This window comes from Sminthopsis crassicaudata, chromosome 1, assembly GCF_048593235.1.
Source record: "Sminthopsis crassicaudata isolate SCR6 chromosome 1, ASM4859323v1, whole genome shotgun sequence".
NCBI classification, from domain to species: Eukaryota; Metazoa; Chordata; class Mammalia; order Dasyuromorphia; family Dasyuridae; genus Sminthopsis; species Sminthopsis crassicaudata.
In genome coordinates this window covers 29621868-29646861 of record NC_133617.1, presented here as the reverse complement: position 1 = coordinate 29646861, position 24994 = coordinate 29621868, and the positions used below count along the sequence as shown (strand labels likewise).

The window sequence follows — 24994 nt, the reverse complement described above, 5'->3', positions numbered from 1 at the left end:
GCGGAGGAGGAGGGCGGCAACGGGGAGAAAACGGGCCCAACTCTTTCAGAAATCCCACTTCCGGGGTCAAACCCTGAGGTCCCTAAGACCTGGCCCAGCTTGGCAAGTGAGGGGCAGAAAGGATTTTCAGGCGGGGGCACGGAGCTGTGGGGCTCACAGCTCACTTCTCAGGGGCCCATTCTGACATGCACAGCACTGGCATGGAAAACAAAAGCCCCACAGACTCAGCGGCGCGCTCCACAATCTGTAACCTCGCCGCGGGAGACGCGTGCCGAGGAGGCGGTTCAGGGGATGGCCTAGCCCGTCCCCATTCCCCTCTCCATCCCACTGTCTCTTCTACTTCAAACCCAAGTCACTGAGAGGAGCTGAGAAGCAGACGGAAGCCATCCTGGGCCACGAGGGCAGGGGCACCCAGACCGGGCCCAGGGGACACGACTTGTTCACTCACTGACGGACTGAGCCCGAGTCAGAGGCTGGATCCAAGAGAGCGAGAGCTGAGGGCATGACAAAGGGGGAGCCCCGGCCCAGGGCCCACCGCCCTCCACGGGACAAGCTGCTGCCAGCAGGTCCTGGCTCGGACTTCTGCACGGCCCCGGCTCAACCGCCTGACCACCCCCTACTTGTCCCCTCCTGTGAGACGGGCACTGAACTGTGGCCCTGGGCACTCAATGCAGGATCCCGAGCTGGGCAGGTTGGAGACCCCGTGTGACTGAGTCAGGACCTCCCGTTAGGGGAAACTACCCGATCACAGCCCCAAGGCCCACCCCGGGGCCGGCCTGACCCAGGCACTCACCTCCCAGTTTGCCTCTGATGACGTCCAGGGCTTCCTGGTACTTTCCCAAGCGTTCCAGAATCATGTAATAAAGCTCGACCTGAGGAGTAAAACCCACGAGAAGATGGGAGCCAGTATTTGCTGCCAGGAAGAGAGAGTAGCCAAAGCCTGGGCTCCCCCTGGAGGAAACAGGCCGAGGGCGCCCCCACGAGGTGGTGCCTCTCGCTCACAGAGACAAATCACAGGGCCTCCCTTGGGGGTGGGGGATGGGGGGCGGGAGCCCATCGATGTGCTCGCATGAAGCAATCAACAAGCATTTGTAAAGCACCTACTGTGGGTCTGTGTTGGAGGGGGTGTGCTAAGTACTAGGGATACGACCCAAAAGTCACATGCTGTGGTGCTGTGGGATCTCAGACTGTGCTACTTTGCGTCCCGGCCTACGGGAGCCCCGAAGGCCGCTCTGGCAGAGTGGTGCCGGCACCCAGCCCTCTCCCATAACACCCTGTGAGGTCACTGTTCGGGCACTGACACTACAATTTGACAAGTGGGGAAATTGAGGCTCCGTTCCCTTGCCTTGCCCAGGACCCCACCGCCAAGAAGCGCCAGAGCCCCATTCCACCCCATTCCAGGCCACTCCCCAAGGCCACACAGAGAAAACTGGACCTGAGAATACCTACTTCGGCCTCAGCTTCTATCTTGTCCTCCTTGACCATTTTTTCCACCATTCTCTCCGCGAGGGGCAAAAACATGGTTTTGGAGAGGTTCTCATCCTGTGCCGATATTGACTAAAGGGAAAGGGAAGGGGGTGAACAAGCCGCCCACCAGCGGCCTTTCACCAGGTGCTCCCTCCGACCCCGCTCTGCCAAGAACCAGTCGAGGCTGGCGATTCCCCTTCCTCCCCGAGAGTGCAAAGCAGCTCCGAGCACTAGGAAAACATCCCTAACAAACTCGCCGGGGGCTTCTCCCAGACACGGCTGCTTTGCAAACAGAGGCCCCGCCTCACAATTTTATATGGCATTCAGGAATCGCTTTTCCCTTGAAATGCGGTAGAGGCGGCTGGTACAGTGGGAGAAGGGCCGGCTCCTCCAGGCAGGAGCGCCGGGGCCCACAAGATTACGGACTAGTCGGGAGCAGTCGGTCTGTCCCCTGCAAAACGGGGCAGCAGCTGCCTCCGAGGGGGTTAGACCACAAACAACGGGAATGTGGCAGCCCGCTCGGGAGAAGGCCTGCGCCAGGACACGCCTGTGGCCAGACCTCTGGATCCCCTGTTCTCCCCCCAACCCGGGCCTGTCCCGTGTCCCCACCCCAACACAGAGCTCAGGGCTGGCCACCAGAGGCTGTATATATGTGAGAATAAAGCAGATGAGCTCGGACGGGGATCCATGAAGCTTTCTAACTCTTTAGTTCCCGGCCACTAATGATTTCCTCTCCGAAGGACCAAACACCTTCCCAGCCTTCCCTAAGCCTTGTCCCCAGGCCCACCCACAGCCTCCTGGGGCAACAGTATCACCGGATATTAGGATGACAAGTAGAGAAAAACAAACCAGATGTAAAAATACACTGTGCCAGCAAGTGAGGAGAGCAATAAAAACTGACTGTGGAAAGCAAATAGGCAATTCTCAAAGCACATTTCTGAAAATGGCCCTCACTCCGTCTCCTACTGGAAAAATGTGATGAGTTATCGGGGGCAATAACAGGGTCTAAAAGGTTGTGGGGGTGGAAGCACTCTTCCCTCCCCCCATTTCTGAACCTTGTACTCACCTGCATAATTAAACTCATGACAGACCAAAAATAGTAAGGGTTTTTTGGTACGATCTTATAAAGTGCCATTCCAGCCTGAAAGAGAGAAAGACAGCTGTGAAGTCCGCCAGCGTCTCAGACCCAGTGAAAGCACCTGAGGATCCCCGGCCATCGTGACCAAGGATCAGCAACACAAGCCCTGCCGGCCTGGCCCAGGGTGGCGGCCACCTGGCTCTGGGGTCTGCCCACTTTATCTGAGACCCGCCCCAAACAAACTGAAAGAGAAGGGCCCAAAGGGCCCAAAGCATCGGACCGAGGGCGGACTTCGGTACCCTGGGCCACCCGCCCTGTCCGGAGGATCACGGACGAGCCCCCGAGGCCGGCTCCCCGGGCCTGCTCTGATCAAAGGCCGGCTGTGGGCCGCAGCGGGCACCGGTCTGCCAGGGATCTCGGCCTGGCTTGGGCCATTCAAGCCATCTGCAGAGAGGATTTCTGTTTTCAAATCCAAGCCCAAACAAGGCCAAAGGAGCACAGGAAAGGGAAGCCGCCCAAGGATGCCCAGAGCCAGGCAGTCGGTGCTTCTAAAAGGTCCCTGAGGCCTTTGCTAGTGATGGTAGAAGAGCATCACAGACCGTGCAAGCTCGCCGTCAAAGGGCACTCGGCGACAAAGCAGATAGTAAAGCATTTAAATGACTCAAAAAAGAAAGGTGAGTCAGCAATTAAAATTAAAATGCACCTGAAAGCTTTTCTAGGTAAATTCTATTTAGTTGCAAAGGCTAATTTCTAGCTGTGTTAGGATTTATTCTGTCATAATAAAGCAGGCTGCTCAGTCACCCGAGTCCTTCGCTGTAAAAATGCACATAAAAATCAAGGGGAAAAACTTCCAGAGACATTCTCATTTATAGTCCGTTAACCGAATTCGAGAATGCCGAGACAAGCTGCAGCGCGCTAGAGCCGGCTTCCCAAAGTCCCCACAGATGTGCGGGGAGAGGCCGCTGCGCACTCGCGTCCACGCTCACTCCTCCCACCAGACCGGGGTCTCCCGAGGGCAGAGCTCTGCCCTGGGATCTGGTCATTCCTCACAGCAACGTCTCACGCATGGCAGGTGTTGAATAATGGCTGGTTTATGAATGAATTAAACTAGCATTTCTCTCTGAACTAAAGATCCTTTTCAAACAAAGTGAGAAGATGAACGAATAAAAAAACGAGCACGAATTAAGCCATTCATTACCACAGGCCAAGAGCTGCAGAGATGGAAGGAACCAGCCCCCACTCAGGTGGAGGTCACATGTAGGAGGGAAAGAAAACGCACATGGAGAGTCTGGCTGGGAAGGTTAGGGCCACCGCCAGAGGCAAGGGGGCATGCACAGGAAGGGGGGGAGAATGGCTCCAGCTCCAGTAGGACCCTCTGCAGTCCGGGGTGACCCGTGGAGGGGCAGCCAGTGGGGCACGATCTCGCTGGCGCTCTGCAGATCTCCAGGAGGGAGGCAGGGCCAGAGGTGGGAGGGGAAGGGGAACTAGACTTGGGAGTGCGATGGACCAGAGTTCAAGTTCTGCTTCAGATTCTAGCTGGGTTACTGAAGAGGCATTTATGCTCTGTGGGCCTCAGTTTCCTATCTGTGAAATGGGAAGAGGAGCACCTACATCAGGGGGGTGGGGTGGGGGTGGGGGGGATGTGAGCATCCAAAGTAAAAAAAGTACTTTGTAAACCTTCAGTCTTAGCAAAGGCCATGAATGTTAATCAATTAACATAAGCCATGCAGCTGGCTCATTCAGACCTATTTCATGATTTCTGCCTTTTGCCAATAATTACTCTTCTCAGGCTGTGCCAGACAAAACAGAAGGCATCGGGGGCCAGGAAGGTAGGTAAAGAATATAGTCCCAGCCCGTGGGAGAAATGACCCTGAGCTGTTCCCACCATCACTGCCATGTGGCCAGTGCCCACTGAAGGGCCAGGGACAATGTCTGCTGGCCAGTGCCTGCTGAAGGGCTGGGGCCGGTGCCCACTGGAGGGCCGGTGCCCACTGAAGAGCCAGTGCCCACTGAAGGGCCAGTTACCTGCTGCATCTTCTTGTACTCCCCGACCCGGGCGTAGGCCATGAAGAGGTGGGAGTGGTACTCCTCGCTGTTGGGGACCTTCTTCACAGCGGCCTCGTAAAGCTTGGTGACCAGTTCCGCTGTGACAGAAACAGACAAGGCAGGCGAGATTTCACTAACAGCAGTCGTGGCCAGGGGGGCCTCTGCCTTAGGGGCACGCCACAAGCCTGGCACTGTGTGCCCTCAGGGAGCTTCCCCTCTACACAGGGAAAACGAGATGAAATGTGAAATCTGGACACCGTCATTCCCAAAGAGCGGGCGCCAACAGCTGAGGACGCTGGGACAGGCAAAGGTGGTCTCTGAGTGGGGGAACAGAGAGGGGAGCAGCCACGAGCTTGGATGAGCCGGACCAGATACGTGGACGGGGAGGAAGGCGGCACACAGCCCGATGCCCTGAGGACGAGGGAAGGGAATGAGCTCTGTCCTGGGCACGTCCAGTCCTTCCTGTCCTGAGCCCAAATTGACCGGTTCGCCACCCCTCTGGGTGCCCGGCACACAAAGGGACTCTCGTGGAGCTAGACGCACAGACCCAAGTGACCGCCAGCTCCTGGAAGGAGATCTGAGGCTTTGTGACAGCACCCAACAACAGGGAGCAGGCGCCCCCGGAGGCGGGCACGGAGGGAACGGGCCCAGCACTGGATGAGCCGCCTGTTCTCGGGGCTCTGACAGCAAGGACAGAGCGGGGCGGCTCGGGGAGACTGCCTGGCGGCCTGCCCTCCGCCCCCCGCTGCCAGGACTCGCCTCTCCTCCACAGTTACCCTACAAGCAGACAAGACCCAAAGGTCCCTCTCCCTCCCCAAGAGACAAGGGCGTCAAGCGGCCGACTCACGCCTGTGCATCTCCCGATAGAGGATGGTCAGCGCCTGCAGGGAATTGTCGTCGGTGGGCTCGAGCGCGGCGACTTCTCGCGCCAGGGCAAAGGCGTCGTCCTGCTTCCCGGTCCTCTGTAACCCGATCGCTTTTAATACCTACGGAGGCGAGAGAACCGGCCACTAGGAAGGCGAAGCCTAGAGGGAGCAGGGAGCGGGAAAGGGCCCCATGGGGGCCAGACTACGACCTCGGCCCAGGGAGGAAGAAAGGCTGAGCAGCAGGCACCAGGGAAGCGGAGTTTTAAGTGCAGAGGAGGACGTGGGCCCAGTGAACAACACAAATAAACGCTTTTTAAAAGCATTCGTGGTGTGTCATTTTTAAGCCAATGCAGCCAAGAGCCCCAGCCACACAGGAGGGGAATCCATCGGCAAAGGACCAACAAGGACCAAGTGTGAGTGTGGGAAGACTAGAGAGTGCGTGTGTATTTTAAGTCAACAAATAGGCCAAGCGGACTCACCTTAGCACAATGAAGATCTTTGTGTTTTTTCAGCAGTTTATCAGCTTGCTGAATCGCCATCTTATTATTGCCATTATCAAGATAATCTATAAAAAGGGGAAAGAAAATATGGCGATCAGAGACAGGGGCAGGGCCAGCCGATTCCTCTTCCCTGCAGGTCTCCAAGCAGAGCCCGCCCGGCCGGCGGTTGGATGCCTTTAGGAGGGGAGTCCTGCCCAGACGGCCACGTGAGCCCCTTCCTGTGCAGAAAGGCCCTTCCCGGAGAGCTGATGGGTTCTATGTTGCTGATTTTCTGGCCAGAGAATGACGCACGTGCTGCTGCTACAGTCATACATCTAACTATGGACGTCGCACTGGGCACAAGGCAGGATCCTCACTAGGAACCGGGCTGATCACCAAGGTCCCCTCCTGAATCAGCCCAGAATCAGAGAAATATCTTGGCAACTCCTGAGAATCAATCATGATTGTGGGACTCAGTCATACAGATCACTGAAATCCAGAGGCAACCCTCCAATCTCATTTAGGTAACCCCCCCCCCACACGTTTTATCGGGACACCGATGCCTTTCTAGGCAGGGTAGCACAGTGGGAAGAGCACTGGCTCTGGCGTCCGAGGTCCCCAGCTCAAATCCTGCCAGTATGACTCAGCAAGTCCTTTCCCCACCTGAGGAGAATGTGCAAAGTTTCCCCATCTGTGAGATGAGAGTGATGGAGGTGGCTTTTTTAACACTAGATCCATGAGTCTATTTTCCAATGTGGCCAAATGCAGCGCCTGAGCCCGAGCTTCACCCCCCCCTTCTTTTCTGGGAGCAGGGCTGGCAACACATCTGGGAGGCAGGAAGCAGAAGGCCCGACCAAGAAAACCCAAAATCGGCGCTACAGAAAAGCAGCGTCCAACCAATGGCCAGCCCAGTGTCTGGGCACAGGCTCTCGGGGAGCAGCGACGAGACCACGGCACGCCGCGAGGAATGACAGAAAGGGCCTTCAGGAGCCCAGACTTACTGATCAACCTGCAGGGAAACTAAACCGTGAACAGTGTGTTCTGCTGGTTTCCCTTCCTCAACACGGAGGAAGAAACAATCGAGTAACCAGAATCGGGACCGGAGCTCACTCACCACATCCAGAAGCCTCCAACGACCTCGCCGTACCCGTCCTGCCAGCCCCCAAAACGACCCTTCCTCATCTTCCTGACAAACAATAACTCATGAAAAGCCAAGGACGAACCTTGGAGGAGTCACCAGAGAGGAAACGCATGTTCCTCTAACTCCGTGAAAGCTCTCCAGTGGTGAGGAGACCAAGTGCCTCCACGTCCCCCTGGCCGAGGGCCATAAACCCCTCGAGTTCCCTCACCTACAAGAGGCCATCGCTTCTCTGCCAGAGCCCAGCAAGCACTGGACAATCGGAGGAATGGGGCGACAGCTCAGGCCCAGACCGTTTCTATGAGGACTGCCCAAAGCAGGCGCTGGGAAGGAAGGGCAGGCCAAAAACAGCCCGGAACATGGAGATCACCTCTCAGAGCCCAGAGCACCCCGGCTTCCAGGCCTGCCTCTGCCAACGGAGAGCCCCCCGCTTCTAGTCTCTCACTGCCACTGCCCCCGGGCAACCCTAAGCTTCAACTGAGGCAGAGACTTCAGGAAAGAACCCCGGACTAAGTGCACAATGGACATGAGCAACCTTAAAATCAGAAATCACAGCGCAGGGCCTGCAGTCCGGATGTCAGCTGGGCCTTGTCTAGAGTCTGCACCTGGTTCCCCGTGGCCCTAAAAATTCCCCCACGTGATGGAGAGGAACAGTCACACGGAGGTCCCAGTGAGTTTAGGCTCCCAGGGCAAGTGCACACCTCCCCACACACATACACCCCCCTACATACATACTCCCCGCATCCCCCCTTCCCCTTTAAACTTTCATCCTTTACAACACAAGCTGCCTAACCTAGGGGCAGAATAAGCAGTCAAGAGACATCTCTACTCAATCATTCATTTGAAGTTAGCCCGGGGCTGCCCGACAGAACTCATCTCCCGGCGGCCACATGCCTCTGCGGACGTGCTCTGGACCAAGCGAGAGGCCCGGAAGCCCGGCTGTCTGACACTTAGCCCATCCTCTCTGTCTCGGGGTCAAGATTTCCAGAAAAGTGGTTCTGGACAAATTCATGATTGGCCCTTGGCATCCTGAGTTGGCAAGACAGAAAAGGATTCTGAATCCAGAAGAGCAATAACTCTCAGATCATGGTTGTAACTGCTGCATCTGAGGGGGACGGACAGCAGGAGGCGCTGGGGCCTGAACCCCTCCTGGGCTGGGGAAAGATACCCAGCGGACAGCCAGACTGGTGAGACAAGGGCCTGGCAAGACATTGAGTCTGAAGCTGCCGCCCGGACCCAGCAGACTTGAGTCCTGGACCTGAAGCCATGAGGACCTGGGTGCAAATCCTCCTCGGGCGACCCTGGGCACAGTGGGGAGGACACCCAATTCCTCTTCTGACACCAGCCAGGCACGTGGCCCTGAGCTCGCTGAGCCTTCCCCAGCCACAGCACTGCTTTAGGATGGTCGTGGACTCCGAGAAGACTAAATGCACAATAGACATGACCAACCTTAAAGCAGATGCTCCCGATCTGGGGTTCGAGAAGTTTGCCAAAGGGGAATTAGGTAAAAGCTGCCAATATTCCACAGCAGCTCCTCATGGCTGCAGTGTGAGAGAAGCAGCAGGAGACAGAGACCGCGGGGGGAAGAGACCCCCACAACTGAGGCCCCAATGGAGCTTTGTCTACAAACCCCTTTCGTAGCGGGGCGCAGTGAGCTCTGAACAGCCCAGGAGCAACTTCGCCCAAGGAGGTCAGGAGGCTTCTGGTGCCCTTGGAAAACCGGCTCCCATTCTCCCCCAAGCTTCTCCCGGGCTCTCGTCCATCAGCGAGGGGGTCCTCAGCCCTGCAGGTCAGAGGCAGCAGGACGCCGAGGAGCCTCAATTCTCTACAGCTACACAGAAACGCTTGTCTGGAGGACGAGGAGCCCCGAGAAGCCCAGGGCTCGCTCGCCGACTTTTGTGCTCGGCACTGGGAAACACCTTATCTCCTGGGCAAGTTCTCCTCATGAACCCGGGGCCTTGTTCTGTGTGGCGGAGGCCTCTCCTAGGGGCCGGGGGCTTGGGAAGGTTTCCTGAGGACCAGAAAGCGCGCCTCAGAGTCTCCAGAAACGGCAGCTTGGGTTACAGCCTTTCAGCCGCTCTGACACCGGAGCCCGGCCAGGAGGGGGATCTGAGAGGCCCCGGGCCAAGGGCCGCGCTTCCTCCCGGGGATGCAGAAGGAGCGAGTCTGTCTCCGGTGTCGCCACATCTCCACTGGCAGCAGCGTAGAGCCCTGTTAGCAGAGGCACCCGGGCAGGAGGCACAGCTGTAACTAGGGTGAGCCTGCTGGGACTGGGCCCAGAGACCGAGAAGATGCCCACTGCGCCTCCTGCAGCAAGCTTCATCCACGGCCCAGGCCCACCTGGTGTGAGAGCCTCCCGCCCCTCCAGCAGCCGCGACAAGCAGCAGCCCACAGGAGCTCCTCCCTCCCCCGCTAGGCTTGAGGCCTCCTTATACACCCCCACCCTCAGGGGAGCCAGCTCATGAGCCCTGAGGCCCTGGGAAGCATCTGCCCCTTTGCCCCCCATGGAGCAGCCGGCCCAGAATGCCGCTGGTGGGACTCCGAGCCCAGAATACCAAGTTCTCGCTGGACTCAACCAAGACCGCAGGAAGATGGAGATCACCTCGGGGTCCCACCAGGCCCAACAAGTAAATGCAACCAAACTCGCTCTCCAGCCAGCAGTTGTGGCGGTGAGACGGGGCCCTCCTGGGGACTCTACCCATGCTCCGGGGCAGGCAAAGGCAGGCCCGGAGAAGCAGCCAGCAGCCCTGGAGCTGCCCTTCCGCCACATCCCTTCATCCCTCCCAGGGACCCCGGCCATCAGCCTTCTCCTCCCCGGGCCACAGCCAGCCCCACCTGGTCTGGCCACCGTCCCCTTGCCAGTGCAGCTCACTGAGCTCCTGGGGTGCCCCTTCCCAGGAGGATGAAACACAATCTCTGGGGGCTGGCAGTGCCAAGGTCCTACTCTCTCCTCACCTCTGCCCAGGGGGACCTCCAACTTCCTTCAAGGTTATTCAAGGATGTCCTTGCCCACCGGGCCCCGGTGGTTCCATTATCTGGGCATTCGGTGCCCACCATGCCGTGCACCAAACTGCCGCAGAGTGCTTGTGTGCAAGCACAAACATGTGTGCGTGAGTGTGTATTATGTAGGGGTGTGCACACACACACACAGACACAGACACACACACACTCACACTCTCTCACACACACACACACAGACACACACACACACACTCTCTCTCTCACACACACACACACAGACACACACACACACACACACACTCACACTCTCTCACACACACACACACAGACACACACACACACACACTCTCTCTCTCACACACACACACAGACACACAGACACAGACACACACACACACACACACACACACACACACACACAGCAAATGATCCAAGTTCATGCTGTTTCTCCCCACTAGAATATCATCTTCTGGAGGACAGCGGTCATTTCATTTCTGTCTTTGTGTTCCCAGCAGTACCTGGCACGCTGCTGGAGCTTAATAAATGCTTAATTGCTTAACAAATGTATCTTTGGGTAATGAGGATGCCATTATTACCGGTTGTTCATTCTCTTAAAAAAGATTTCAAAAATACATTTTGAAAGTGAAAATGTTATTTAGGGGAATTCAAAGATCAAAGGTTTTTAAGAGATCAAAAGACACGGACCAAACATCCTTTTCACAAAAAAGCCTCAAGAATCGCGGCCCCTTTGGGGAGGGACGGCAGGGCAAGGCCCACTCACTGACGGCTAAGTGTCCATACTTCCCCAAACCTTCACGGGCTGCAGCTGCAGCACAGTAAGCCCTGGCTGGACTATGGCCGGGCCCTCGAAGGAAACAAAAATCCCCGAAGCGGGGCTAGTGGGAGAAGGCTGGCTGGGCCTGATCCAAGCGTGGCCACGGGGGGAGCAGCTCGAGGGCCCCCCAGAGAGCCCGTGCTGGTGTCTAAGACAACCCAAATCCCAAGAGTTTTGTGAGAGGGCCTTTTCCTGCTTTACTTTCTAATAAAAGCCATAATCTAATCGTTCCCCTTTATTAAGAAACCGCTTTTTACCTTTTTTAATTTCTTAACATTAAGATCAAGTATTTCTCATCAACAACTCTGGGAGGGAGGCTGCATTATGTCCCATCGGCCCACACAGGAGTGACAATCTGCTGAGAACAGAAGGAACTTGCAATTACCCTTATTCCAATAATTCTGCTGAAGGAGCCCATTGGAACAGGATTTCTAATAAGCTGGGGGGAGGGGGGGGAGGCTTTCAGAAACCAAAACCCCAGAGCCAGAACTTGCTCATCCCGCAGATACCACAGCTTATGGCGAATGAAGCAAGATGCTTTAGGAAATACCTCCAGTAATCCCATGATCCACCAAAACCACCCAAATCCAAGCACCCCGACTGGAATTTCAACTCCACACCTGACCTCTCAAACAACCAACTCCTCCACCGGCTGCTCAAAAGCCTGCCCCGTTTCCACAGCAACACGGTGAATCACAGCTCCCTGGGATGGTCCTTGGCTGATGGTCCCACCGCCAAGACCTGCCAGAGACTGGCACCCCCTCCCAGCAGCCTCCAGGGCCCTCCACGCCGGCTTTGGCGAAAGGAGGCTCTGCTGGGAGAAACCCAAGGTGTTCTGCAATCTCGACGCTCCCTTCTCCGGTCCTAAAGAGCATCTTTTTCAAGTTGACAGGGAGCACAGGGTCTCAAGACCCCCCACCCAGGAGGCTCCAGCAGAGCCCGTCGGCCTAACCAGAAGAACCGCTCAGAGGCGGGAGGGCCGTGAAGGTGAAATGCTGCGGCTGCCTCGTCGCAGGGACGATGCTCAACGATTTTTCCTGATTACAAGGACGCTTTCAAAGGGAAAGGACCAGAATTAAGGAAGATGTAGTAACAAGCACTAAGGGGTAAAAACAGTGAATCTTTGGGGACAAAAGGGTTAGTGGAGGCCGCCCCGTCCGCTCCCAAACGCCCTGGGGAAGCCACACGGAGGAGCTTGGCGGCGGGAGAGAAGCCGGGCCGGGGCGGCCGATGCGAGGCCCCAGACTGGCCCTTGGCCCGGCCTCCGTCCCCGCTCTGAGACTTCAGGGGCTCTCCCATGGCCTAGCTCACGGGGGAAACCAAGACAGAAACCGGAGCTGCCATTTCCCTCCGTCCGGAGCAGAGGGGCCCGAAGCCCGGCCAGGTGCCGGGAGAGCCAGGGCCCCGAGTTCGGATCCCGGCTCTCCGAGTCTCAGCTTGCCACCCACAAAGGGGGAGCACTCTCCGTCATCCCACCTTCCGGGGAGACCGTCAGCTCTGAGTGACCCACCGAACCCCGGGCCTTCCACAAATGCTGGCCGCCAACCCCCCCCCCCCCCCCCCCCCCCCGTGGCCCCGTCACCTTCCCTGGCAGGAGGCACAGGCTCGCACTGTAACAGTGGCTGAAACAAAACCCCGACAAGCCCGAGCCAAGACGCTGGCCTGGAAGCTTCTCCAGCTAAAGGCCAAGTACAGAGCCTGCATTCACCTGGGCAGGAGAGAGGCGGCCCCCAAAGCCGGCCCACGGGGCTCGCTCTCCCGGACCGCAGGGGGCCCAGGCAGCTCCGTGGGGCAGGGGCCGCCCCGCAAGGGGCCCAGGGTCTCCCTCCAGAGGGCTTCACAAACTGCCGCTGGCTGGACAGTGTTCCCTTTGGAGAAGGGGCCTGCAGGGGAGCCCTGCTGGGGGTCCCCGACCCTGCTGGAGCCCGGAGTCAGGGGTCACTTACAGTGGGGGGGGGTGCGCCCCGGGGCTCGGTGAGGGCTCGTGGAGCCCCGGCAGCCGGGGGAGAGCGGAGTGGGGTCCCTGAGCTCGGCCAAGGCCACCACGTGGGACTGGGGAAATCCAGGAGGCCCCGGGAAGGGCCGGGCCGGCTGGGGCTCCCAAGGAGGGCAGATAAGGCCGGGCAGGCCGGGCTCGCTGAACCTTCCTCAGGGGCCCGGAGGCTTCTGGGCACAGCCGGGATGGGGGAGTGAGAGGAGCAGATAAGAAACAGCCGGGCCCCCTCCCCCCCCAGGCACTTTCTCTCCCAGGCCGGCAGCCCGGGGGGACAGGGAGGCCCCACCAGGCAGGAGGCCCAGGGCAGGGCAGGAGGAGGCTTCCCCCCACGGGGCTCCCTGAGCCAGACCCTGGCTGGGCCCCCTTCCCGATCAGGGAGCTGCACACTCTGGGTCACTGGAGTCATTCATTCCCGGCCAAGTCCCTGGCCCTCATGGCCTGAGCCAGAGACCCTGCGGCTCCTCTGCCTCGGTTTCCCCATCTGCCACACGCAGCCGGTCTGGAGCTGGGCCCCCTCGGCCCGGCCCTCCCCCCGGATCACCTTTAAATCGGGAGGTCAGCGAGGCCCCGGCCGGCCCCCTCTCCCCGTGCCTCACCCCCGGCTGTGAGGAAAGTCCCCCGGCTCTCCGAGGTGGTAAGGCGGGAGGCCTCGGTCCTGCCTCCCCCTGCCGGGCCTCAGTTTCCCCCACGTGTAACCAGGCCCGCCAAGGTCCCTCCGGACGTTCGGGCAAGTCGGGACCCCGCGGCCCGGCTCCGAGGCCCCGTCTGCGGCCCTCGGCCTCCGCTCCCAAAGCGCCCCCGAGAGAAGCCCAGCCGGGACCGGGGCAGGCCGGCTCGGCCGCCACGCGAGGCCCCGGGGCTGAGGCGCGGCCTAGCGCTCCGCGCGTCCGGGCCCCCTGCCGGGCCCCGGCCCCGGGCCGCCCCCCCGGCTTCCCGGCGCGGGCTGGGCTCCGGCCGGCGGCTCTGGGGTGCGGCGCCCGGCCGCGGCCACTCACCGTAGATGGGCCGGAGGCGCCGGTCGTTAGGGTCCTGCACATGGCCCCGCGTCGCCATGATGACAAGCGCAGAGCCTCAGTGCGCACGCGCAGCGCCGGCCCCCGGGACGGGGCCGTTAAAGGGCCAGCGCCGGCTTCGTTCCCCCGCCCGAGGGTCGCGATTCGGCAGAAGGGAAAGGGGCGGGCGCGGGGGAGGGTGGGGGAGGGGAAGCAGCGGGCGCCTCCGGCCAATGAGATCTTCGGCTCGGGGGACAGCCCTCGGCGCCCCTTTATTGCCTGTCTTGGAGGTTTCTTTTGCCCCAGCCATCGGCTGCGGGTCGGGGGGGGGGGGGGGGGAGGGGGGGGGGGGGGGAAATGCCCCCCTAAACCGATCCCCCGGGCCTCATGTAGTGCTGGGGAGCTCCGGCGTTACACTTGGGGAAACTGAGGCGGAGAGAGTTACGTGGCTTCCAAAGTCAGAGCCGGTTAGCGCTGAGTTCGAACCCAGGGCTTAGACTTTAGCTGGAGACTGATGTCACAGTAGAAGAAACTTAAAAAACGGGGAGAGGCAAAGGGCTGTCCCACCTACTGTGTGCAGACACCGGGCTGAGCTCTGGGAAAACGGGGAGAGGCAAAGGGCTGTCCCCACCTACTGTGTGCAGACACCGGGCTGAGCTCTGGGAAAACAGAGAGGCAAAGGGCTGTCCCACCTACTGTGTGCAGACACCGGGCTGAGCTCTGGGGAAAACAGAGAGGCAAAGGGGCTGTCCCACCTACTGTGTGCAGGAATAGGGCTGAGCTCTGGGAAAACAGAGAGGCAAAGGGCTGTCCCACCTACTGTGTGCAGACACCGGGCTGAGCTCTGGGAAAACGGAGAGGCAAAGGGCTGTCCCACCTACTGTGTGCAGACACGGGGCTGAGCTCTGGGAAAACAAAGCCGGAGGCTGAGCTGCTCCCAGGAGCCTTTCCAGAAGCTCCTCTGCTTGGCTTGTGCTTGGTGCCCCCTAGTGCAGCCGCCTGATACCAGGATCACCGTCATTGTCACACTGCTTGTAATCTGTGGGGTTTTAGAACTCAGGTCTCAGGGCCAGTGCTCTCCCCGTTCCTTCCCTGCCTGTCTCTCCCCCAGTAAGTGTTGCCTCCCCATAGCAGAAAGTGAGCTGCTTGAGGATGGGCACTCCTTCATTTCTGGATTTGTATCTCCAGTTCCTGGCATACAGTAAGCGTTTATATGTGCTGTTTAATGCATTTATCTAATATCCATTCATCGCAAACTAGAGGGAAGCATTATGCAATGAAAAGAAGGCTTAACTTAGAGCCTCCCCCCCGACTTAAATTCAAGTATGTTCCCCATGAGACCTCAGTAAGTTTTCACTTTTCTGAGCCTCAGTTTCCATATCTGTAAAATGAACTCCAAGGCCTAATTCTCCCATTTGAAGAGGCAGAGAGGGAGAGGGCATTGCAGCCTGGCAAAAAGATCACTAAATAAGGCACCAAAACTTCCATTCAAGCCCTGGATCTGCTGAGGGACAGTTGCCTCTTCCCTCTTGGTCGCAGTTTATTCATTGATAGCATAGGGATCTTGAACAAGAAGATGACTCAGGTCTACGCCCGTTCTGCCATTGTTTAATTCACAGAGATTTAAAGGTTGCCTGAGCATTGGTGGTTTCTAGGGAGCCCTTTAGGCGCAGAAGTCCGGGGGTCCCCCAGAAGGGAGAACAGAAATGCAGGGAGGGTACGTCTCCTGTTTGACAAGGGGGACCACAGGCTTTAAGAACTCAGCACATCTCACAGGCTTTTGGGGGCTGCCAGAAAGTGTTTTAACCTGGAATTGAAACCATGGGGGGGTATATTTCATTTATTATAATAATTATATATGCTATGCAATCATATATAAAATATAATAAATATAATTATATATAATAATATGTATTATACATATTATAACAATATTATAGATCACTGGATTTTGGGTGATGCTCTATATTTTATTTTATACATTTAGAACCTAATTTTTTAATAATAGCTTTTAATTTTCAAAATACATGCGAAGATAATTTTTAACATTTATCCCTGCAAAACCTTCTGTTCCAAATGTTTTTCTCCCTCCCTTCCCCCATCCCCTTCCCTAGTTGGTAATTAATCTAATATATGTTAAACGTGTGCAATTGTTCTATGCATATTTCCATCATTATCATGGTGCACAAGAAAAATCAGAAGAAAAAGGGAAAAAAATGAGAAAGAAAACAAAATGCAAGCAAACTACAACAAAGGTGAAAATACTATGTTATGATCCACACTCAGTTCCCACAATCCTCTCTGGGTGTAGATGGCTCTCTCCATCACAAGATCACTGGAACCGGCCTGAATCACCTCACTGATTAAAAGAACCACATCCATCAGAATTGATCATCATGTAATCTAGTTGCTGTGTACACTGTTCTGGAAGGGTCTAATTCTGAAGAGGGCTTCACTGGATGGCCAAAGGGATCCACAACGTGAAGATTAAGGCAAAGTCTCTCGTGTTAGGGTCGGTGAGAATGGAGTCCTAGATTGGGGGTCAGGATTCCAGGATTTGAAAGTGACCTCAGCCAGACCTTATTAGTTGAGTGTCATCATAGCAAGTGCCTGTTTGTTCATCTGAAAAATAGGGATGGAAAGGAGGAGGGAGTCACCTAACTAGCTGCTGTGAGGGAAACCCTTCTCAGATCTTAAGGTGATGAAATGAGTTGTTACTGCTTAACCCCCTTCTTTTGTCCATTTTTCAGATGAAGAAACTGAGGCTTTTAGGGAAGGAAATTTTTTTTTCCAAGAAAATAAGGACCTTAAGGGGCAATGGCAGGACTGGAATCTGAACTTTCTAGTTTAAGGGACCAAGAGGCCTGAGATTATAATAAAAGCTCAAGAAATGTGAGCACTTCTATTTGCCAGTCCAGCCTGCTAGCTGTTCCCCAGACTGGACATTCATCCCCACCTTGGTGCCTTTGGACTGGCCATCGCCACTCTCCTACCTCTGAGAACTCTAGCCCTCTGCAGGTGCCCTGAGCTTCCCCAAGTCCTTCCAGGAGGGCACCTGAGTTGGTTTGGCCAGTGAGGGGTTGGGGTCAAGGCAGAGAGACTGAATGGAGGTCTGAAAAGGGAGTGAGAGTGAAGGAGTCTGTATTACCTGGGAGTCGGAGCCTCCCAGGATGGAAAACTACAGCCCCTGGGGCCGAGCCAGGCAACAGAGGCTCCAATGGGACTCAGGCCTTCTCTCAGGTTTCCTTCTCTGAAGTTCATCCAAGCCGCTCTGCCCCACCTCCTTTTTAGAGAACTTCTAGAGTTTAGAGGATGGGGAGAGAAGTATTCAGTGAACTGCCTAGAATCAATCTCAGTGGGTCAATATTTATTAAGTACCTACTATAAGCAAGGCACTGTGCTAGGGAATGAGAAGATAAACCCCCCCCAAAATTTTATATATATATATGTAATATATATATATATATAATTTATATTTATATTATATAGTAGCAGTTGTACTCAAGGATCATAGACTTAACTAGAAGGGACCTCCCGTGCAATGTAATCCAATGTGCCCATTTTACAGAAAAGAAAACTGAGATTCAGGGAGATTGGCTTGACCATGTTCACAAAGGCAGTTAAGGATTAGGGAAAAGATTTGAACCTGAGACATGGGGAAATAAATCAAGCTACAAGAACCTCAGAGGCTGTGTAGTCCAATGTGCCCATTTTACAGATAAGGAAACAAATGTGGAAAAGAGTCCTAGATTTAGGGTTCAAAGCCCCGTGCTCAAGAACCCACCCTTAACCCTCTGTGGAAGGTTTTTTCCACTGTGAAATGACAGGCTTGGATTTGATACCCCAGGGTAGCACCTTTCAGCTCTTGGTCTATCATCCTATAAAATGGAGATTATCCCATCCCAAAGACTCACCTAAGGTAACCTAAATCCCTCTGCACACCAATCGGTTAGCTATTATCGGAGGAAGAGATGGCAGCCATGCCAGTTGATTGCCAAGAAAACCCAATGGATTGTACGGTCCGTGGGGTCCAGAAGAGTTAGACATGACTTACCAAATGACCAAACAGCAATAATTTGCTGTTATTACCTTCCCTAACAGTGGCAGGGGCCAGCTGGGTAGTATAGTGGACAGAGCACCGGACCTAGAGCCAGGGAGATTCATCTTCCTGCGTTCCATCTTCAGACACTTCCTAGCCATGTGATCCTGGCCAGGTCAGTTAACCCTGCTTGCCCTCAGTTTCCCCATCTGTAAAACGAGCTGGAGAAGGAAATGGCAACCACTCCATCATCTCTGCCAAGAAAACCCCAGTTGGGGTCATAAATTATGATGGTTTTTACTGGCTGTGTGATCATCCCACCCCCATCTTTGAGGCTCTCTATCATCTGGGAAATGGGGGTGATTGTACATCACCTTCCTCACAGGGCTTTGGGGAAAGCCCCTTAAAGTACTTTGTAATGTAGGCTAAGTTTCTGTCCCCAGCCAAGGTTTAGCCCTTTAGAAGATGGTGGACAAGGGCCCATGGGAGTGAGTGGTGGGTTGCTGGGCCACTAGGACCTCCCGATCTCCCTTCATCCTGTATCCTCTCTGCTGGGAGGTGAGTTTTCTCCAGCTCTCTCCTGTGCCCTGCCTCTAACAGGGCCGGCCCAAAAGCTTGCCTGGTCTTGTTTTGTGGCACTCTCCTTTCCTCTGTGGCTTGGCCCCCACCCGCTGCCCTAGGCTTCTGAGTCAGGGGCGCCGGCTGCCGGGAAGCCAGGTGCGTTTTGCCAAACCTGAATCACTCCGCACTTAAAGACGCATTCGTCTGGAGCTTCTGGGCACAGTCTCAGGCTAGCCCCCTCATCGTGGACCCTCCCCCATTCTCTGATCTGCCAAAAGGTCCCAGAGTCGCGGGGGGCCTGGCCCAGACACTGGAGAAGGCGGGAAGGGAGCAGGAAGAGCCTTGGAGCCGCCAACCTCCATGGGAGGCTAAGATGCTTACGGAAGTTACACTTGCCGGACAGTCACGGGACGCTACCCAGAGCGTCGTCTATGGAGAGCCCGGGCTAGGGGCGGCTCTGTGAGCGTCTGGAGGAGAGAGCCCCAATCCCTAGGGCTGGGGGACCTCAAACATGGATCAGGGAAAGTCTTCCTCGTGGGTTCAAAAATCCCAAGTGTGGGGAAAGGAAGCCTTGGCTAAGCAACAGAGCTTTCTCTCTATTTCCCTCTTGGTCTCTCTATCTCCCTCTGTCCTCCTCTGTCTCTGTCTCTCTCTCAATCTCTGTCTCTGTCTCTTTCTATCTGTTTCTCTGTCTCTGTCTATCTCTCCGTCTCTCTTTCTGTGCTTCTGTCTCTCCCTTTGTCTCTGTCTCTCCCTTTGTCTCTGTCTCTCTCTCTACCTCTGTGTCTCTCTCTCTCTTTCTGTGCTTCTGTCTCTCCCTTTGTCTCTGTCTCTCTCTCTACCTGTGTCTCTCTATATCTGTGTCTCTCTCTCTGTGTTTCTGTCTCTTTGTCTCTGTCTCTCGATCTCTGTCTCTTTATCTCTCTGTGTCTATAATCTCTGTCTCTGTATCTCTCTCTCTCTTCTCCCCCTGTGCCTCCCAGCTCCTTTCAGAGCCCTACGTCCCCCTCGGGACGCCCCCCCACCCCCGGCCTCTCCCCTCCCCTCCCCCAGCAGTTCTGCTCCCGGGGCTCACACGGTCTCTAGTCACTTTCCTTTTCCTGGAATGGGCTCTTCCCATTACTCATCAGTAAAACTATCTGTACCGTACAGGACCGCTAGGGGGAGCCACAGCGCACAGACTGCTCAGCCTGGAGTCGGGAGCACATCTTCCTGAGCTCCCATCTGGTCTCAGACCCTGACTCGCCCTGACTAGCACGTCCCCTGACCCTGTGCGCCTCAGTGTCCTCATCTGGAAAAGGGCCAAGTGTCCCTTTGTCTCTGCCGAGAAACCCCCAGCGGCCGCAGGGCCGGAGGCGAGGGAACAGCCGCCCCTGAGGGGACCTCGAGAGCCCTGTCGGGGCTCGCGCCCCCCCCCCCCCCCCCCCCCCCCCCCGCAGCTTATCTCCACCCATCTCAGCTCCCTGGACCCCTGGGGCTCCGACTGATGACGTAAAGCAGGAATCGACATCCAAGGAAAGGGCGCTGGCCAAGGGCCGGGTCTAATTCACAGGCACGGACAAGTCAGTTCTCTCCAAGCCTCAGTTTTCTAACCTGTGAAATGGGGATAATAGTCCCTTACCTAGCAGAGGGGCCCCAGGGTGTTGTAGACTTTAAGGTGCCATGTGTATGCAGGGGACTCATCGGTCCTGAGCTCTGCCTCCTGGAGGGACTGCAAAAGTAACAATGAGCATTTATGTGACGTCTCATTAGAGTATCTGTCTCCATCTCTCTCTGTCTCTCCCTCCCTCTTTTTCCCTCTATCCACTTCTATCCCCGTGTCCTCCTCGCTCTCTGAGTTGCTAGGTAGCTAGATGATGGATAGCTGGATGATGGACGGGAGGATGGATGCTTTGGCCGGCCTTGAAAGCCTTTCCAGTCTTCTTAGTCTCATCCCCCTCACGCTTCCTTCGGTCTGCCACCTCGGGCCTTCAGGCTGTTCCATCCACAACAAGCCCTTCCTCCCTCTGCTCCGGACATTCTCCGGCCACCTCCCGCGCCCCCCCCCATGCCCGGAGCGGCCCTTCCAGGCTCCCTTTAAGTCCCAGAGAAAATCCCCTCTTCTAAAGGAAGTTTCCTCCAACCCCTTTTATCAACGTCTGGCCTTTCTCTATGCTAATTACTTCCCTTGCCTCCAGCTTGCTTTGTAGTATTTGCTGTTTCTCATGGCGGATTACAAGCTCCTGGAAGGGAAACATTGTTGCCTCTTTTTGGCGTCCTTAACTCTTAGCGTAGGCCTCGTGCACAGCAGGTGTTTAATATATTCTTATTGGTCAATTGGCCGGATGATGAGTGTCCCCATATGCGCCCTGCCCCCAATCCTCCAGGTCTGGGGGAACTTTTTTTTTTTAAATATATGTATATATATTTTTTTATTATTATAGCTTTTTATTTACCAGATATATGCATGGGTAATTTTTTACAACACTGACAATTGCCAAGCCTTTTGTTCCAATTTTTCCCCTCCTTCTCCCCCTCCCCCAACCTCTGGGAGAACTTTTTACCTGGCAGGGACTTCCCTCCAGAGAGAAGCGGATACGAGACGTGCTTCTCCAGCCTGGAGCTGGGGAAAGGCACGTGGCCTTCTTATGGCAGAGGCCAGCGGAGGTTAGCAGCCCAGAATTCTCCGCAGAGAACCGCCCGAGGGGAGCAAAGTGGGCGGGGATAGCTGGGCGGAGCTGAGAGGCAGAGAGTCAAAGCTGCAGGCTTGTGATTGGTGAGAGGGCCAGCCATCAATCCAAAGGCCTAGACTTCCCTTTTTGCAAAAACCCCTACTTGTACTAGCCTTTCACTTTTCCCCTCTGCGGAGGGAAAAAAGGAGAAGAAAGTAATTTCATACTGGGGAGATTACAGCCACAGCTCACCCTGGCTTCCTCCCCCTGAAGGCCAGCTAGTTTAGACTTTACCATTTCCCCACAGGAGAAGTCTCCTAAGGAAGTGTGGGGTATCTAGGGGGCCTTTTCCCCTCAGTTCCATTAACCACTAACGTATTAGCTTTTAAAAAATTAATCAATTACTTAATTTTTACAAAAATTTTATGCATGGATAATTTTTCAGTATTGACAATTACCAAACCTTTTGTTCCAATTTTTCCCCTCCCCCCTTGCCCCTCCCCCAGATGGCAGGTAGTCCAATATATGTTAGATATGTTAAAGTATAATAAGTTAAATACAATATAAAGTATATTAGCTTTTACTTTTCAAAAGGATCATCACAAATATAGAAACTTTAGCCCCCAAGACATGAGGGGCCTAAATCCCCCTTTCCCCTGAAGCCCCTCCATCTCTAGGGAGGTGAAGGGGATTAAAGTCACAGTTCGGCTCTGTTCTTGTGGAGCAGTCTTAGTTCTAAGTCTGAAACCCGTCCTGGCTTCTTGGGGCTCCCACGCTGGCCTGGCTGCATGACTGGGCCTACAATCCTGGCCCCAAAGTGGCCATGGTCCGAATTCCTGGTGCTCGGGGATCATCTCTGGCACCTGAAACTAATTAGCATAAAACATGACAGGGAAAAACCATGCACCCCCAAGCCTATTTCTCAGAGCTGGAGCAAGAGGGAGGAAGGAAGGGAAGGGGAGTCTTACCCCTCTCATCTGCTCAGTTCTAGGCATTTGTAGCCAATAACACCTATTGAAAAAAGTAACCAAAAGAGCTCCCCATCAAATAAGAATGATCAGCTCTGTCTCCCCAGTTTTAAAGTCACAGGCAGACAGTGCCCCGTGGGGTAGGGGACACATTGGGGCTCCATGTGAAGAGAAATGGGCAAGCCCTGAGAAGCTCTGGTTAGACCCACCTGTGTTTTCATGCTCCTTGATTCAGGGCCATCAATCAAATTCGTCCTTTTGGGCACTAGTGTGGGAGCCTGCCCTTGCCCGTCTGGACGGCCCACACGATCTCTGCCCCTCTTTCTCCATATTAGTCCCCCTCAGCAGGATGTGAGGTGGGGATTGTTTCTCCCCGGGTCTTTGTATCCTAGGCACCCGACATGGCGGCTCCCACAAAGGAGGCGTTTAAACATTCATAGCGTGGTGGGACACTGCTTCTCCTAGAACCAGGATGTGGAGCTTCTCATGTGGCAGGACCATAAGTTCTCACACAAAACCGACTTGTACATCTACGGCTGGAATGGGCTCTTCATCCCATCAACCCAACTCCTTCCATTTCCTAAGGCTCCCAGAGGTGAGTCACTCACCCACATTTATATAGCCAACAAGTACCTGAACCTCAGACTAAATCCACCTTCCTTTCCACTTGGATCATTTCTCCCCTCCCTAATTTTCTCTGTGCTTGTCTGGGCCTTGCAATCCAGTTCTGTTCTAATTCACATGTATGGAAACCGAGGTAAGAGAACTTGAGTGGTTTACTTTAACAGGTGACTAATTGTCCACACCATTTGACTCAGGGATCCTGCTGTTAGGCATGTCAGAGCCTGAAAGAATAGTCCCACACACTGAAATGTGGATAGAAGCATTTTTTGTGCTGAGAGAGAACTGTAAACTTCCTATTAAACGGTAAATTCCTTGAGGGCAGGACCTGGCTTTCTTTTTTTTAAATTTGTATCCCCATTGCTTAGCACAGTGCCTAGCATACAGTAGATGCATACTAAGTAAATGTGTACTGAATTGGAGTAAATTGTAAACAAAGTAAGTGCCCATTTTGGCCAAACAAATTGTGGTCCATGAAAGTAATGGAATATGGTTAGGATATCCTTCAAAGAAGGATCTGATGGTTTTTGTGAATTGATAATGAAATAAGAAGGATCAGGAAAATAATATTATTTATAATTACTATTATTATATAATGTAATATTCTCTTCTCTAAAGTATAATGTTCTGAGAGCAGGTTTTTTGGGGTGCTTCTGGAGGCATCCTTCATTTCAGTTCAGTGTACTAATCACCTCAAATGCAACCAGAAAAAGTCCAGATCCTTTATTTTCTCCTTCAAAGTCTTGTCTCTTTTCCTGGGCTCAGTTAGCTTTAATCGAGGCCTATCTCTCTCCTTGGTTCTGAGAGCTCTCTCCAAATGTCTCCAGCCAGCACAAAGGTGGAAGTTGAATCTTCTCCGCCTCTGAGAGTGGGATTGTGGGCTTCTGACTTGTGAATCTCCCAAAATCCATCCTACTTGAGGCTCCTAGCTTATATATGCTCTCTAAAGGTGTGAATGTGTGAACTAATGTGTGAACTCTTTTAAAGGTGTGAACTAAGTACATAAGCATTAAGCACCTTGTTTCAAGTTCTGGCCCATAACAATATAATATATATTACTATCTATATATAATATAATTACTATTAAAATGTTGGCACCTGTGCTGCTGTTACCCCCAAATCCAAAGTCTCCCTTCTGCTCCATTTACCAGGATTTACCTGGCAATGGATACCATGTCTGAATGTGAACTTGGGGAAACCATGTAAGTAGAAACAGTGCTGTCTGAGGCTACTCTCCCCAGAGATTGAGGTGGTATGGGAGAATGTGTCCCCCTAAGATTTTAGGGAATAAATATTATTACTTCTGTACTTGTTAGATCTTTAAAGTCAATTTCCCTTTGTGAAAGCTATTCGATATTCATTGGTTAAGTAGAACTGGAATACTAGTCATTAGAAACTTACTATAGGGGGAACCCACCAGAGAATGGGGGCAATCTCTTGGAAGTATCCCTAGATCACTTAAGGAAAAAGATGTCTCCTTTTCTCTGGGATAATGAAGCCAAATATTACTTGCTACAGTTAGATTATTCTAAGCATATTTTCCCCCTTCTTTCTTTTGAAATATTAATTATAAGAAATTACTTTCTTATCAAGGGAAGGTGGAAGATTATATTTAGAAATGAATATAATATTTTTAAAATGTTAATAATAATTAGATGAGCCATTTTGGGGAGGAAGGGAGGGGAAAAATTAGAACAAAAGGTTTGGCAATTGTCAATGTTGTAAAATTACCCATCTGGTAAATAAAAACTATTAAAAAATAATAATAATAATTAAATGAATTAAAAAAATGAAATTCACTATACCAATTGTTGAAAATAATAAAGTATATACTTCAGTCTGTCTATAACTAGTAATGAATATCTTCAGGGATTCAGTAGAAATGATCGTGTCTAAAATCAATTAGCATTAGAGGAGCAGTTAAACTTTATTCAGTCCCCTCATTTGTACAGAGGAAGAAGCTGAGGCTCAGAGAGAGAGAGACTGCTGTGACTTGTCAAAATTCATGTATTCACTAAGTGACAGAGCCAGGGTTCAATCTCAATCTCCTGCAATCAGTAAAATTCAGTGCGGGGCTTTTTAATCTGGGGTTTATTGTAAGTGATTCCATCCCAGTCTCCTGCAATCAATGGAATTCAGTGAGGGCTTCCTAATCTAAGATCTATTAACGCATTAAAAATATGTTGATCATTATATTTCAATAAGATAAATTTTCTTTGTAATCCTATGTATTTTATTTTATAAATTTAAAATTGATTTTTTTGGGAAGGGGTCCATGACTGAGATACACAAAAAG

At 53.8% G+C, this 24994-nt stretch overlaps 1 protein-coding gene and 1 long non-coding RNA gene across 2 annotated transcripts in view; both read right to left on the bottom strand.

Annotated features, from left to right (window-relative positions):
* The window catches only part of NAA25 (N-alpha-acetyltransferase 25, NatB auxiliary subunit), a 37018-nt gene extending 23041 nt beyond the window's left edge, over positions 1-13977 (bottom strand). The window contains exons 1-7 of the mRNA XM_074297285.1: positions 13862-13977; positions 5937-6022; positions 5439-5577; positions 4571-4689; positions 2534-2608; positions 1450-1557; positions 794-872 (exon numbers count right to left, since the gene is read on the bottom strand). Coding sequence (XP_074153386.1) covers positions 794-872; positions 1450-1557; positions 2534-2608; positions 4571-4689; positions 5439-5577; positions 5937-6022; positions 13862-13919 — 664 coding nt within the window. The 5' untranslated portion in view covers positions 13920-13977. The remainder of the gene's footprint in view (positions 1-793; positions 873-1449; positions 1558-2533; positions 2609-4570; positions 4690-5438; positions 5578-5936; positions 6023-13861) is intronic.
* Positions 13978-15808: 1831 nt separating this feature from the next.
* LOC141551799 (uncharacterized) lies at positions 15809-21119 on the bottom strand. Its single transcript, XR_012484966.1, has 3 exons — positions 21002-21119; positions 20080-20169; positions 15809-16480 (listed from the first exon to the last, which is right to left on the bottom strand). It is a non-coding gene; the product is annotated as an uncharacterized LOC141551799 (long non-coding RNA).
* Between the last annotated feature and the right edge of the window lie 3875 nt (positions 21120-24994).